Source organism: Chanos chanos, chromosome 13, assembly GCF_902362185.1.
Source record: "Chanos chanos chromosome 13, fChaCha1.1, whole genome shotgun sequence".
NCBI classification, from domain to species: Eukaryota; Metazoa; Chordata; class Actinopteri; order Gonorynchiformes; family Chanidae; genus Chanos; species Chanos chanos.
The window spans coordinates 6,260,311-6,276,120 of record NC_044507.1 but is presented as its reverse complement, the minus strand read 5'-3'; the positions used below and the strand labels follow the sequence as shown (position 1 = coordinate 6,276,120).

Below are 15,810 nucleotides of genomic sequence, written 5' to 3'. Positions count from 1 at the left end.
TATGTGATTATAAATATATGATAATAAAATATATTCATATTATATGGAAATGTGTGTTTATACAACAGAGAAACACCAACAGCAAAATCTTGTCATAATAATTTATATTGTATAAACTTTGCTTCTTTTGCATAGTCTAATTTCAGAGAATGTATATACGCTTAAAGAGAAACTCTAAAGATACACTCATACATTCACATCATTTATTAGTGGAAAATTTATCCAACGAAATGTTTTAGATCCTCTCTCTCTCTCTCTCTCTCTCTCTCTCTCTCTCTTACATTCACCCCCACACATACAGAGAGAGAGAGAGAGAGAGAGAGAGGTACCCAGAGGCCAAGCAAAACGTAAGGGGAAATGAGGAATACATTTCATTCAGTTTAAAAAGAGACTTTTTTCATCACTATCGACTATTTTGATAAAACTGTTACCTGATCGGTTCACTGTGGGTAACTGTGACCCCTCACTCACTGCCAGGTAAGAACTGTAGAACTGAAGGCTTGGAGCGACTCCGCCCACTGAGAGAGAAATACTTTTCGATGACGTAAGATAAGGCTAACAAAATGCGTGACGTAAAAGCACTGCGACAGTTTTCATCAACATGTGAAATTCGGAATGTTTTGTCAGCAGGTTATACAAAAATGACAACCGCACTTATTAACGCACTCAGTATCCTTACCAAACCGATTGGAGGTTAGTGGAAATGTAGTCCTTGGGCATAAATAAAGCTAGAACAGCACATATTCCCTTTACTCATTTATGTAAGATTAGCTGCGCCTCTTCTGTGTTGCTGTGTTACTGAGTGAAGCTGCTCAGCGGTTTTTTGTTTTATTTTGTTGTTGTTGTGTGTTTGGAAGACTATACAGCATGGAATGCATTTGCTAGCTATTCGTCCCTCAGTGAGCCAGTCCACACGACTTGTCCGTTGCATTTCTGCATGCTCTGTTTATGGTCGCTAAGTTAAGTGTATGGGACATAGTTATTGTCTTGAATAACAGCGAGTGTGTCGCGTGATTCATCCTTAAATCCATAGATTAGATATGAGATGTAGTATTTGTCTCTTCTCCAACGCCATCGTAGTAACACTTCATAACTGTTCAGCATCTGTAGAAAAGCACGGAAGCCTACTGTCAAGGGTTGGTAGTGGTAGCCGTTTGGCTGTAGCTATGTCCATATGAAAACGTGAATAAAAGAGAGCTTCATAACAGTGTAAATTGTATAGAGTGCATTTAGGAAACTAAATTGTGGATTATGTAGACAAGAACAATGACGCAAACCTGCAGAAAACAGATGCATATTTAGCAAATGTGAAAGACTCATCCTGGTTATTCCCCAAGCAAATTAACGTACTTGATCTTGGGATGACAAAGTCGCCGTGCTTTGGTTTTGTACTTAAGGGCGCGCACATGAATTCTGGTGGCTATTCGATTTATGAGACAACGGTTGCAGTAATTGACATTGTCATATCATCTTGCTTCTTATCCAGATACATATGGAAGCAACAAACAGCCCACACAGCAGGGGGCTCTTCTTGCCGCGCTCCAGGTAAACCAAGCTCAGCTGCTTGAGCGTTTAAAAGTGGACCAGGAACTGGAGGAAGTTCGCCACCTGCTGGTAAAAGTTAAGAATGACGTGTCATGGATCTACGACGACACTCCGGACCAAACGTGGGCATTTGTCCAAGAATGCCTCCTTCTGCTGGTCTGTCTGGCACAACACCTCACTAGACTCCTGGAGGACTTCAACAAGTCTCCGTGCTCCACAGCACAGAATCCACGCACTCCAGAGGCTGCCCCTCCGCTGCCTCCAGACGTCCTCAGTGTGTCACAGCAGAAGACCCTGACCTCTGTGCTCCAGTTTGTAGTTACTCTGGGTCTCTGTCCGTACTTGGCCCCAGGAGTGGGTGTTGCACTGGGGCTCAGGTCAGCTTTCGGGGCCGCTGTGGAAGGGGCTGTGCGTCGCGACGTGGCCCCCCCGTGTGAACAGAGGCTTCTCGTGACCACAAATGTTCTTCTGGAAATTTCTGAGCTTTCATCCCTTGCTGCTCTGGTTTATACACGTCACCTGGGAGACCTCATGGCAGCCCTTGCTCAGTTAGGCTATCGTCCGCAGCGGACTGGAGAAGACAGCACAGAATGCAATACAAAGGTCTCAACTCAGTAGAATGTACTGTTTTCCATGACAATCTCTAGAACTGGCTTGCGTTGTCATGTTAATCTGTCATCGTCAAGCTTGTTGGTTGTAAATAACTGGTATAAGTGCTTTGCTGTTCGTTAAACAACGAGTGGAATCATTCAGTACGCTAGACCCAACATACACAGGCTTGTAACCTCCTCCGTTGTCCTTAGATGGAGAACCAGACACACAGGGACTGTGGGTGCAGTTGTTAGACACATGTTTTGTCACACTTGTGTTTCACGTGCAGGGACTGGCTGTCGACGAACGACGGAGGTGTAGGGATGCGCTGCAGTGTCTTCTGGGAAAAGTGTACCAGCCAATAATCATCAAGGAGCTGCTTGTTCTGCAAGGAGGTCCCAAGCAGGTAACGCTTGTCACAAACACGTCATGTTACCTGCCACTGCTTTTAAGGTCCTCCAGTGTGCGTGCATTTTATGTGTGTATGCTTAAGTAGCTATTCTGTTTATTCCAGGGTACAATGTTCTTTGGACTGAATGGGTGTTTCTGTACCTTTGTTTACCTGCGTACCTTCGGTAGTGTGTGTGGCTCTGATTCTAATGGGTAATGTTGGTGTTATATCGTTGTTTATGAATGTCCTATCAGGCCACTCAAGGTCCCAGAGGTGGTGGAGGAAGTCAGAGGGCACTGACCCAGGCTCCGCCCTGGCTCCGTCGTCTGTGTGGGCAGCTGCTCTCTGATAGGCTGATGCAGCCCAATGGGGTCCAGGCTGTTGTGCGGGCCATTCTGGAAGGTTCTGGAGGTAACAGATAAGCTCTTGTTTTCTTTATCTTTAATCTTTACATGAAACTGTTACTCTTATGGTGTGCAGTATAAATTTGGGCAAAACCGCAGCACTTATAACAGGCCCCCCCAACACTTTGCCTATTGTGAGTCTCAATTTCAGTATCACATGTACAGTAGTATTGCATATGTTCATTCACCACACTTAATTTGTAAAAGACATTATCATTTTGTCTTATAGTTTCTTTTTTTCTTTTACATTTATCTTATTCTGTTGGTCCCAAAACATCTCACGTTGGTGATTTGGCTTGTTAATGAATGAACAGCTTACAAGTAGTGGCTATGTGATTATGTTTCATTCTGTAATGTGCCTTTTGTCACGTATCTTCTGTGATTTGGCCAGCAGGGGGAGACTCTGACTGGAGAAAGTGTGATGCTGTGGCTAAGATCCTGGCAGTCTGCCCACAACAGTCCCTTTCAGTGGAGAATTACTACAGCCGAGTTTGCCCTCAGGTACAGAAATTCCACTCACAGAACGTCTTTTATATCGTAGCGGACTGTGGTCAGTGTAGCAATGGTTTGGGTAAAGTTACACTCAGTTAGTTTGTCTGAGTAATAAGACAGTTATTACATAGATAATAGACAGTGTCAATTAAAAGAGAACCAACAAGTTATAACCTTCTCAGATGTGCTGTTTGGAGTGATATCTATTCCGTATCTATCTGTCAGTTTCTGTTTGGGACTGATCACATGCGTCAAAGTTAGTAATCAGATGATATGATCATCTTCAGGTCCTGGAGCTCTTGCATTTCAGGGACAAGCTTACAGCACAGCAGTTTCAGCGAGTGGCCACTAGGGCGGCGCTCGCTATCGTTCAGGATCGGCCTGAGTTTGCCCAGCGCTACCTGCTGAGTCCTCTCCTCTCTCCCCTGCAGTGCTGTATGACAGAAACAGGTCAGTTTTCAGACCCCCCAGCTATCATCCAGTTTGGAGTCAAATACACACACGTGATGCAGGATCATACCTAGGGCAGTAAGAAACCTGTCTCAGCTTCTCATTGGTCTGTGTCTGTTTGCCATAGTGACAGACCCATCTCAGGATGTTGTACAGGAGGCAGAGCTGACTCGTTGTATTGAGGACGTGTATAAAGTGAGTGTAACACCCACAAAACACGATCTGGATTCTTTTAAATGTAAATCTTATCACTGCCTCATCATATGTTTACAATACTGACATCATAGTATATGTAGAATGAACTGAATTTGGTCTGCTACTCAATGATATCTCTCATAGTTGTCTGCCTTGCCTTTTTTGCTGCGTATCTTCACATGAGGTCATGGTCTTATCAGATTCATAATGTCCATGTGTTCTGTTCTCTCAGATCTTTGTGGTCGGGAACAGTCCATCTGAGCCACTGCTAAGGGCTCTGGGAAATGTAGTTCCCATCATCTTTGCCCTATACTCCTTCACCAAGCAAAATGCTTCCCATTTGCGGTGAGATGCTCTGGGTTTGTGACCATAGGATATTTTAATGTTAAAAAGTTATTTTAATTTTAAAGTAACTCATAAATGTATCTTAATCCTCAATGTGTGTTTCACAGTGGCCCCTGTCAAGAGATTCTGTTGTGGTACCTGTTGAATTCCGAACCCTCATTGGCTCTCTCGGCACTGAAACGGCTGTGTGGCGTAGAGGGAGAAGTGGGCGGAGTCTCACCAAACCTTCAATTCTCACCTGGCAGTGAGGGAGGGGTCAGAGTTACCCACAGAGAACCAGTCAGGTAAGAGTATTATCAGCTCGGTCGATAAAGATGAAGATTTCCTTGTTTTAGCCCTGGCCTCTGAGTACCTTCATATTTCTCTCTCTCTCCTTCTCTGTCTGTGGTTGTCAGTGATGAAGATGACGCTCTGTATGAGAAGGTATCTGGGGAGCAGTGGAGGGTGGAGTGTCTGGTCCAGCTCTTGGCTGAGATGAAGGACAGTGATTTGCCCGGAGACTTTTTCCTGCTGTTGCTGCAGGTAACGCCGCTCCCTCCTGGAAGGCGCTCAGAGAGGAGGCTGTGAAAACATTTCAGGTTGTGGCACAGCGTGACGACTGACCTTATCTTGGTAGAAAGCCAAAAGTCATTCATGATACTTTTGAATTTGTTAACGTGTTCAGTAGAAGTAAAGGGCTTGCAACGTGAAACAGACGGGTTTTTTTTGTTTTTTTTAACTGAGCTTTGCTTGCGATGGCAGTGGAGACAGGATTTGAAGCCCATCACTAATCAGTATGAGTTTCTATATTTGATACAGTTTTCACTCATTTTAGGTCAATCATACAGCAAGAGGGATCAGATCATGCAGTGACAGACCATGAATTTTACAGTCTTCAGTCTTAATCACTCAGTCTATACTGGAGGTCTACGTGGGCATGAAATTGAAACCTAAATCTGGCCCATACGCAAGACTTTTAGACCCGCCCAGATCCAACCTGTACCCAAAAATTCGCGAGGGTGGAACTAAATGCTTGTGTGAGACAGATTTTACAAATCTGTAATCCTTTTCAAAGTGGGTTACAACTGGCCAAGAGGCCTACTAGAAAAGTTATTGCTATTTTTGTGGAATTGATGATCCAATGTGGAAATCATTGTCATACTACAACAGGCTGTGTTTTATTTCCATATTGAATAGTAGGCTGGTCAGAGCAATGATAAACCACTGGGCTTACTGGTTAATAGAGAAAGTGCATGTGCACAAAATGAGTTTGGAATTTCTTCATGTGAACGTAAAATTTAAACATAAGTAAAAATGAATTATTATTACTATTAGAGCCCAAACCCAAAACCAGGACTGAGCCTGAAGTCGTGTTTGAGAAGCCAGCCTGAACCTGGCCCAAAGGTCTGATCCTTTCCCGGACCCCACTGGGCTTGGATTGGGTAGCAGCTTCTCACTGTGCTGTACTTTGTACCTTAAACTCTTAAATAGACATCACAGTTCATACACGAATTTTGTCATGAAGAGCGCGGAGTGTAATTAATATATATTGTGACTTGTGATTGAGTTTATTCATTTACACGTTCCTATTTAATAGGCATGACTAATTTGAGATCCACTTTAGATGTACAACATTTCTCTGTGTCACTGTCTGTCTTTACGAAGGCTCTGACCGACTGGGTGGCCGAACAGGATGTGGAAGTGGAGGTGGACACTTCAGCCATGACACTACTGGAGCTGGAGCATCACTTGTTGGGGCGTGTCAGTGGGCGTGGCCAGAAGCTGGCCGTCCTTCAGGTTTTGGCAGTCATGTGTGAAGGGCTCCCACACACGATACTGCTCCGCAAGCCAACTCAGGTCAGCTGACCAGACGAAAAGACTCTGATTGGAGGAGGAGTGTTTAACTGTTTTCATATACATAACATATATAGGTATAAATCGTAATATGATGTTGCAAACAGCCATACAATTGGCCCAGCAATCCGACTGGGGAAATTTCTTCTGAACTGTTTTGAGTTAATATCTGTGAAAGGCACAAAGCTCTTCAGATCATCTCTGTTTAATGGATGTACCACTTATTCACTGCTAAGACCTCTCTCTGTCCCTTGACATTAGAATTAATCGCAGCCTAATCTTGTGGCCTCTTCCAGTCTGCGGTTAAGCTTTTATCAGGCCTGGCTACTCTGTCTCTGTCTTTCCCTGCTCTGTTTCCACAGGGAGTCTTTATTAAGGGAATTGAGGACATGATGAGTAATACTTTAAACAGTCTAAGAATAGCACGCTATCTCTGACACGCAGAGATAAAATCTGTGCCGTTTTACTTGGAAAGAGAGGCTCGTAACTTCCCTAAGTTTCTTAAGCTAAAGTAAAAAGAAAAAAAAAAAGTTTCTGATATTATTTTCCCTAAATTTAGGGGCTCAAAGTTAACCACTTAACCAACTTGCTTTTAATAGTTGTGTGTGTGTGTGTTGTGTGGGTTTGTGTATGTGTGTGTGTATGTGTATGTGTGTGTATGTATGTATGTATGTGTGTATGTGTGTGTGTGATACCACTCTCTTCCTTCTCCAGGTGGTGGAGTTCATTCTGTCCATGTTGCAGAGGGCAAGTGTGTGTCTACAGAGTGGCAGAGAGGGGGCGGTAGAGAGCCAGACTCTCAGCATGGCCATGGGTTTGGTGGCTATGCTGCTGTCTGGAGCCACTGAGGTACCACACTCCTAAAATATCCTCCAAAGACACCCTTATGCCCCCAAAAAAGCCACTGATTGACTGATAAGGTCCTCTCTAGGGTAATATACACCAAAGACACCCTTATGCCCCCAAAAAAGCCACTGATTGACTGACAAGGTCCTCTCTAGGGTAATATACACCAAAGACACCCTTATGCCCCCAAAAAAGCCACTGAGCGACCGAGAAGGTCCTCTCTAGGGTAATATACACCAAAGACACCCTTATGCCCCCAAAAAAGCCACTGAGCGACCGAGAAGGTCCTCTCTAGGGTAATATACTCCAAAGACACCCTTATGCCCCCAAAAAAGCCACTGATGTGACCGAGAAGGTCCTCTCTAGGGGAACTGCTTTGGGCTAAATCAGACACAGATAGAGAGCTCTGACTGCGTGAACACTTGTCCGAATATCTGATTCCACAAATTTATTTTGAAGTAAATTCATCTTTAAGTTACTCTAAAAAGGACATTTTCAATGTTTGTCCTGGTTTTTCTGTCTATTTAAATATTTATGTGCAGTCATTAACATGGATTCAGTTCACACTGCAAAAGTTAGGCATGTATTCATACATTCACAAATTCACAATATGATTTTTATTATCAGTACCTATACTCAACAGATGTTATAGTGTTAATATCATATAGACATATTTCCTGTGCTGCAAATGGCTGTGAATTGTCAAATGCACTAATTTAAAATATTCCAGTTTAATCCTCTCATATTTGATCCTGTATACAGGCCAAATCATATCTGTCAGACCATCCTATCTATGTGAATGCTGAAGTTGAGTGACGGCCCTAGATAAATAATGATTTCTTTTGTTCCGTTTTAGCTGAATTCTGAAGATTACTCCGCCATGGCCCAGCTGTTACCTCCGCTGGAGCAGATCTCCCTCCTGCATCCGGAGCCTGTGATCCAGGAGCTAGCCACGGACCTGCGCTCCACCATCGCCACCAGAGGGGCGTACCGGCCAGACTCAGTGTCCAGCGCTGCCCGTCGCCCGGGCGATAGCGCCGCGGCTAAATCACCCGCTCGGCCGGCAGGCCGAGCCGTGGACTCTAATCCGGCCAGGATGCCCTCGGTAAAATCCCAGCAGAGCCAGAAAACTCACCCGTCCCAACACGACGAGGCTTCACGGAGCTCACAGGCCGCCGGCCGCGGTGCACCCGCCTCTCGGAATACCGCTGTCCCCACCGCCGCCAGCCAGCCTGGCCAGAGTGGTTACGCCGCCCGAAACGCATCGCCCGAACCCGGTCACAGCGATGGAGCGACCCCAACAACCAAAGGCATACCTGATCATCCAGACGCCACGGATCAAGTCTCTCCACCTGACCCCCGCAGTAAGGCTTTCTCACAGTGCCTGTTAGAGGCCTGTGATCCAGATGTGCCGACCCGAGCTATGGCCCTACGCACCCTGACCAAGGCAGTAAGAGAGGGCGACAAAGAGGCACTGCAGGGGAAGGAGAAGATCCTGATGGTGAGAGAGATCTTTACACTGGGGGTGTGTGTGTGTGTGTGTGTGGGGGTGTGTGTGTGTGTGTGTCTGTGTTTATTTGTGCACAGGTTTCCTGTGGGTATTTGCTGTAAGAGAGTCGTGTTGATGACAAAGTGTTTATGTCCTGTGTTATAAACATACTCGTTTATGTTTGCACTCATTGATTGTAAACCGAGACTCACATTGTGAGTCATGTGGTGTACAGTGTCATTTTTCCTTGGTAACAGAGTTGGTATGACAGGATGATTAAAATCTTCACTGAAACATTCTCACACTTATCGAGACCTAACAGCTTTTTTTTTTTTTTTAAGAGGATTAAGGGCTTTCATTTTCAAGTGTGGGTTTGCATTTTCCATCATACATACGTACATACCTACATACATACATACATACATACGTTCTAGAAAATGCAGGCTTGAACCTCGAAGGTTTTCTAGAATATTCTACACTTTTTTAGGCATGTTCATATGACAAGCCTTGAAGAAGAAGCTCCACTCCGGGGATTAATATTGTCTTTCATGACCTGGCACCCTGGGGGCAGGGACAATACACACGCACACACACACACACACACTCTCCCCACCTCTCCCTCGAAGGGGAGTCTGAGGGTGCGTGAGTGATGTTTTATAAATGAATGGGGAGTCATGAGGTGGAGGTCCTCTCAGCCTAGGGCCAGAGTGAGGGTCCATAGAGACTAGTTAACGTGGGGGGGCATCTCTGCTATCTCATTTACTATTCTCTGTAATAAAAGTCGTCTTTGTGTGCAAACCCTGTTGCCTCTATACAAACGTCAAAGACAGGTCAAAGACGCGAGTGTGTGAACCTATGAGCCTTATACCAAAGTGTGTTTTGCATGTGTGTGCGTGTCTGTATTTGTGTGTGTGTGTGTGTGTGTGAGTGAGTGTCTTTGTGAGTGTGTTATTGTTGTCATCGATGTGTTTAATCCTTATGTTTGATGACAGATCAAAAGCATTTCACACGCTGCATCTCGGTGACGTGAACTCAGTTGACCCCTTACATGGAACTTGTATTCGTTTTCCTGCATGACATTCCGTTCCTCCTGTGAAAACAGTCTCACAGTTTGCCTGACCTCATGTGAACCCTCTCATTTGAATTTTGTCATAACCCTCAGGCATGGAAAACAATAAACAGAGTTCTTAGCTGCTCCGTAATTTGCATTAATTATGGAATTTTGCTTCTGTGGTTTCTGCCGACATGAGGCATGGTTTCAGAGAGGATTATGCTAATAAATTCTCCGTTGATTCGTAGCTGTTCCTGGAGAACCTGCGGCATGAAGATTCGTTTGTGTACCTCTCTTCCATACAAGGTAAGGAGCGTCTGAAGGGACACGGGCACACACTCACCTCATCACTCTTGTGGTCGTGAATGGTTTGGTTTTAGTGGAATATGTACGGCTCGGTCTGGCGTGCGAGAGGTAGTTGCATCTTGTTTCCAGTTTGTTTTGTGTACTAACAGACGCAATGGTTAATGGCCAGAAATCCCAGACCTGAGCTGAGTTTGTGTGTGTGTGTGCGTGTGTGACCATGTGATTTGTGGTAATTCTTAACAGATCTTCAGAGGGATCAGCAAATATCAGAGTTCTAAATTAACCAAATAACATCAAACTAGACACGCTGCAACTCATTTTCTAGTCGAATTGACACTGTTGATGTTAATTTAAGGGCTTTGTAGATTATTGACATATATTGAAAGAGAATGGACTATCTTACTATTCACATGGTCATTAGAATCCATTGTATTAAAAAAAGTATTATGTATTTAATAAGCGTTTAAAATGTTTCTGTTGGCTGAATGCAGATAAATGTTTTCTGAAGATGATGAGAGAGGAAGAGCTATATGTTAAATGAAGAAGATTTGGCCTCTTTAGGTATTCACATGATGCTGTTAGGTGTTTCAAGGACGCTGTGTTTTTGATGATTAAGGCAAATGCTTTTTAAGGCTATCAGCTAAATTTCGCCTCACAGACAGTGTACTACTGACACGACCACACTGGTCTGCTCTGTATCCGAACAGCGATTAGGGAACAGGTTTCGTCTTCCAAACTTGAATTCCTACTCCGACATATTTACATCAGAACATTGTTTTAATCCTCCTTTGGGTCTTTGTTCGATATCGATTCTTCTTTTCTTCATTGGAAAGTAATCGAAAGGGATTTTTTTTTTTGTCAGAATGCGTAAAGCAGTGACAAGATCTAAAGAAATGAATCACTGAACATGGAATGTGGCGCATTCTCGATCTGCTTCTCTGCTAGATGTAGAACTGCTGTCTGTCCCATATAAAGTTTTGTTTGTGTGTTTGTTTGTTTTTTACATTGCTCTTTCTTCATGTATAGTTTATCTGAATATGGACTTTCTTGTTGGTGTTCAGTCCAGATGATTTTACCATAGTGAATGCCGTACAGATCACATCAAACATCTCTTCGTGTACAGTAAAGAATAACGACCAGCGTCCTGTCATTCCGTCTCCTCTCTCTCTCTCTCTCTCTCGCTCTCTCTCTCGCTCTCTCTCTCTCTGTCCTGCCCTGGCAGGGCTGGCATCGTTGGCGGACGCGTTTCCGGAGCAGGTCCTGCAGAGGCTGCTGGGGGAGTACGAGAGAGACCCGTCGGGGGGAAGAGAGCATTCTGTGGAGACACGCCTTAAAGTCGGGGAGGCTTTGATGAGGGCGAGTCGAGCCATGGGTTAGTTCTCTTTCACTCACACTCCTGCTCTCTTTCTCTCTCTCTCTCTCTCTCTCTCTCGCTCTCTCTCTCTCTCTCTCTGCCTGTCTGTCTGATGAGTGGAGAACTGTAGGGTAATAACGGTGACAGTTGTGAGACTCGATTTTGACACCTGTTCTTCTAATGCGTCGCCGTCTTGGAGCATCCGAATGTTAGAAAAAGGTGTGTGACAGCGAGATTGGGACAAAATGCATACTGATTTCCATAAGGAAGATCAGGTGTCACGGGTCTACGGTATGTACTGTTATTTTACATGAAAATACCTGTAAAAAGATGCACACATTCAGTTTTGTTTTATGTCGAATAAGAGGATGTAACATTTTATATCAGGAGTGACGCACTCTGTATCGTGGTTTGAAGTTAAGAAACGGTCTTGGAATCGAATTGTTTTTCTGAGGTTTTAATCAGTCAGAGACGCTTTATTGTGGAATTAGTGCTTGTTTGATTTGTTTATTTTCTCTGTCTCTGGCAGCGCTCTGACCGCTTGGCAGTGAGCATTAGATCCATTTTCAAAGCACGAGCTAGGGGCTATTCCCCCCCTCTGTCCCAGTCGGTGAAAGTCTCCAGGACAGGCCAAGCACCCACTGCCCACCCCCGCTACCCCACCACCCCTCCCCACTAACAAACCAGGCTCTCAAATGGTCACAACAGCTGCTTTAGCCGGCCGAAAACGCAGCGCTTCACACACACACACGCACCCTGTCTCAGCCCCCTCACATTCTCCAGTGTCTCTTCCAGCTCCTCAAACACACCACAAAGGTCCTTGTGTCACACACAATCACTGGCACAAACCACCTCTGTCTCTTTAGTTAATTACTCTCATAGACTCACAGCTCTGCCTAGAACAGTTGTGATCGGAGCATCGGGAAACCTGACTGTATGAGAAACACTTTTTTTCTTTATGAAACTAATACTTACCGTGCTGTTGTCAGATATTAAATGTACAGCAGGGCCTGATATAAATAAATAAATAGAAGTTGTTTTATATATATATATATTTTTGGAGTTCTATTTCAGAGGTACAGACGAGTGGCAGTGCTCATCGATAACTGTCAGGTCAGGAAAGAATTACACACACACACACACACACACACACACATACACATACACACGCGCGCAGAGACACCTGTTTTAGCCTCCATTCAGTATATAATAGTTCTGAAACCCTTCAAATTGTGCATAGAAAATGGAGCAGCTGAAACAGTAGTCTCCCTCCTCTATAAATCAAGTGGACTGTGGGAGTTCTGGAAGGTTCTGCCTCATTTTAACAGCACCTTATATTGGGCCCAATGTGGTCTGGCCAGCAGACTCAGCTGCAAGGGATCCAGTCCCACCATACCCACCTGGACCCAACACAACACCGTCCAATCAGCTTGCACCATGGCACCGTGCCTGACATTTAATACTGGATGGCCTATTGAAGTGAACTCCCATCCATATGAGAACGCATGAACTCACTGGAAACTAATTCAAAATATGCTATTTCCAAAAAAGGAGCCATTTGTCCTTTCTGAGTATAATGCCAGCCATGAAAAGCAAAGAGATGAAAGCCAGTACTAACAACTGGTCTTCCAGCATGCCACGTTAACAAAGCATTTCATCGTTTTTTTTGACCTGCTCTCAGATGGACAAGTTTTCATGTCAGTCCTATCTGAGACAGGTAGTCTCCCAAAAAAAAAAAAAAAATCTGCCCAGTGATACCAGTATAACGTCCTCTCTCCAGACTGGGAGACATGGCCTTGCCCATCTCAGTCTTTCATCCAGAGAGTGTGAGACTAAAGCCGCCTGCTGCTCCGCAGAGGGCAAATGGGCTCGGTGCAGTGTTTGTTGTCAGTTTGTTTTCGGATTGGCCGCCTCTCAACACTTGGTCTGTGTGATATATGGCGGTGCTGGATTCGTTCTTGTCTGGTTGTCAAAGGCAGTTGACCTTGTGCACCGAGTAAAGGGAAAGTTATTTGGTCTCTGTGAGAAAAAGGGAAAAAAAAAAAGGCGGCTGCTCGTTAGAGAAGAAGGATAAAGTTGGAACAAAAGAGCGTGAGCTTTTAGCCAAGAAGAACTTATCCATGTGTGTTTCTATCTCGCAATCAGGGCTTGGGGAAATATGACTTGTAAATGATTTGAAAGAAGGATGCAAAATGAATGATTAGGTTTTTTTTATTTTAAACACTGATTTTCACAGAGCAGTCAAAAGCTGATTGTAATTAAGGGTGTCTGTCTGCACAGTCTGTCCTAGTTTTTTTTTTTTTTTTTTTTTTTACTGTTTTTCATTGGAATTCTACACATTCCTCTAAAACTCAAACGTGTGATTCTGTCAGACTGTTTTGAAACACCTTTCCCCCTCGACTCTTATCTAATGATCTCGGAAGCTCTGTGCAGATGTCATTACTGAAGGTGTATTGAAAGAACTGAGAGAAATCTGTCATTGCCCAGGTGACTTGGCGCCGCACTACGGGCGTCCTCTGATTGGCGCGTTCTTAAGAGGGACGCGGGATGAAGACGGCAGCGTCCGCGCCAGCTGCCTCTCCAACCTGGGTGAAGTCTGCCAACAGCTCCACTTCTCTCTGGGCCCGTTGGCACAGGAGGTAAGAGCCATTTGTCAAACAGAATCCCAACAGAAACAGAACCGGCCCAAAGGCCTTCTATAAATGGAGTCAACTACTTGTAATGTGGAAACAATAAGGGAAATTTGTATTGTTAAGAAAAAGAAATTAGCTTATGCTGGCAGGAACTATTATTAGGGGGAAAAAAAACAAATAGCCGCTCTGTCTTTATGCTTTTGAATTTGTTCGTTGAATTTTCCATCTGTCTGTTTTATTTTTTTCATGAGCCAAGCCCTCGTAAGTTAGCTGTAACTTTCCTATTATTTAGCTTTATGAGGATTACGGTGAATCAGATTTCTAGATGTCTAGACTGCACTTGTAGGTAATTTAGCTTTGTGTTGGTTAGAGAGGAGTAGACTGATTGTCTGGGGTTATACTGGTTAAGGTGGAGTTGATTTTTAGATTGTTGGTTAGAGAGGAGTAGACTGCTTGTCTGGGGTTATACTGGTTAAGGTGGAGTTGATTTTTAGATTGTTGGTTGGAGAGGAGTAGACTGCTTGTCTGGGGTTATACTGGTTATGGTGGAGTTGATTTTTAGATTGTTGGTTAGAGAGGAGTAGACTGCTCGTCTGGGGTTATACTGGTTCAGGTGGAGTTGATTTTTAGATTGTTGGTTAGAGAGGAGCAGACTGCTTGTCTGGGGTTATACTGGTAAAGGTGGAGTTGATTTTTAGATTGTTGGTTCGAGAGGAGTAGACTGCTTGTCTGGGGTTATGCTGGTTAAGGTGGAGTTGATTTTTAGATTGTTGGTTAGAGAGGAGTAGACTGCTTGTCTGGGGTTATACTGGTTCAGGTGGAGTTGATTTTTAGATTGTTGGTTAGAGAGGAGTAGAATGCTTCTCTGGGGTTATACTGGTTCAGGTGGAGTTGATTTTTAGATTGTTGGTTAGAGAGGAGTAGACTGCTTGTCTGGGGTTATACTGGTTAAGGTGGAGTTGATTTTTAGATTGTTGGTTAGAGAGGAGTAGACTGCTTGTCTGGGGTTATACTGGTTCATGTGGAGTTGATTTTTAGATTGTTGGTTCGAGAGGAGTAGACTGCTTGTCTGGGGTTATACTGGTTATGGTGGAGTTGATTTTTAGATTGTTGGTTAGAGAGGAGTAGAATGCTTGTCTGGGGTTATACTGGTTAAGGTGGAGTTGATTTTTAGATTGTTGGTTAGAGAGGAGTAGAATGCTTGTCTGGGGTTATACTGGTTAAGGTGGAGTTGATTTTTAGATTGTTGGTTAGAGAGGAGTAGACTGATTGTCTGGGGTTATACTGGTTAAGGTGGAGTTGATTTTTAGATTGTTGGTTCGAGAGGAGTAGACTGCTTGTCTGGGATTATACTGGTTAAGGTGGAGTTGATTTTTAGATTGTTGGTTAGAGAGGAGTAGACTGCTTGTCTGGGGTTATACTGGTTAAGGTGGAGTTGATTTTTAGATTGTTGGTTAGAGAGGAATAGACTGCTTGTCTGGGGTTATACTGGTTAAGGTGGAGTTGATTTTTAGATTGTTGGTTAGAGAGGAGTAGACTGCTTGTCTGGGGTTATACTGGTTAAGGTGGAGTTGATTTTTAGATTGTTGGTTAGAGAGGAGTAGACTGCTTGTCTGGGGTTATACTGGTTAAGGTGGAGTTGATTTTTAGATTGTTGGTTAGAGAGGAGTAGACTGCTTGTCTGGGGTTATACCGGTTAAGGTGGAGTTGATTTTTAGATTGTTGGTTAGAGAGGAGTAGAATGCTTGTCTGGGGTGTACTGGTTAAGGTGGAGTTGATTTTTAGATTGTTGGTTAGAGAGGAGTAGAATGCTTGTCTGGGGTTATACTGGTTATGGTGGAGTTGATTTTTAGATTGTTGGTTAGAGAGGAGTAGAATGCTTGTC

At 44.0% G+C, this 15,810-nt stretch overlaps 1 protein-coding gene across 1 annotated transcript in view; it reads left to right on the top strand.

Annotated features, from left to right (window-relative positions):
- Positions 1 to 634: 634 nt before the first annotated feature.
- Positions 635 to 15,810, top strand: part of tango6 (transport and golgi organization 6 homolog (Drosophila)) — a 22,582-nt gene continuing 7,406 nt past the window's right edge. Inside the window, exons 1-16 of the mRNA XM_030790663.1 lie at positions 635 to 693; positions 1,487 to 2,148; positions 2,426 to 2,551; positions 2,818 to 2,938; positions 3,326 to 3,432; positions 3,711 to 3,873; positions 4,001 to 4,068; positions 4,301 to 4,413; positions 4,521 to 4,697; positions 4,809 to 4,935; positions 6,058 to 6,249; positions 6,961 to 7,095; positions 7,949 to 8,593; positions 9,881 to 9,938; positions 11,161 to 11,310; positions 13,780 to 13,931. Of these exons, the coding sequence (XP_030646523.1) occupies positions 642 to 693; positions 1,487 to 2,148; positions 2,426 to 2,551; positions 2,818 to 2,938; positions 3,326 to 3,432; positions 3,711 to 3,873; positions 4,001 to 4,068; positions 4,301 to 4,413; positions 4,521 to 4,697; positions 4,809 to 4,935; positions 6,058 to 6,249; positions 6,961 to 7,095; positions 7,949 to 8,593; positions 9,881 to 9,938; positions 11,161 to 11,310; positions 13,780 to 13,931 (3,048 nt within the window). The 5' untranslated portion in view covers positions 635 to 641. The remainder of the gene's footprint in view (positions 694 to 1,486; positions 2,149 to 2,425; positions 2,552 to 2,817; positions 2,939 to 3,325; positions 3,433 to 3,710; positions 3,874 to 4,000; positions 4,069 to 4,300; positions 4,414 to 4,520; positions 4,698 to 4,808; positions 4,936 to 6,057; positions 6,250 to 6,960; positions 7,096 to 7,948; positions 8,594 to 9,880; positions 9,939 to 11,160; positions 11,311 to 13,779; positions 13,932 to 15,810) is intronic.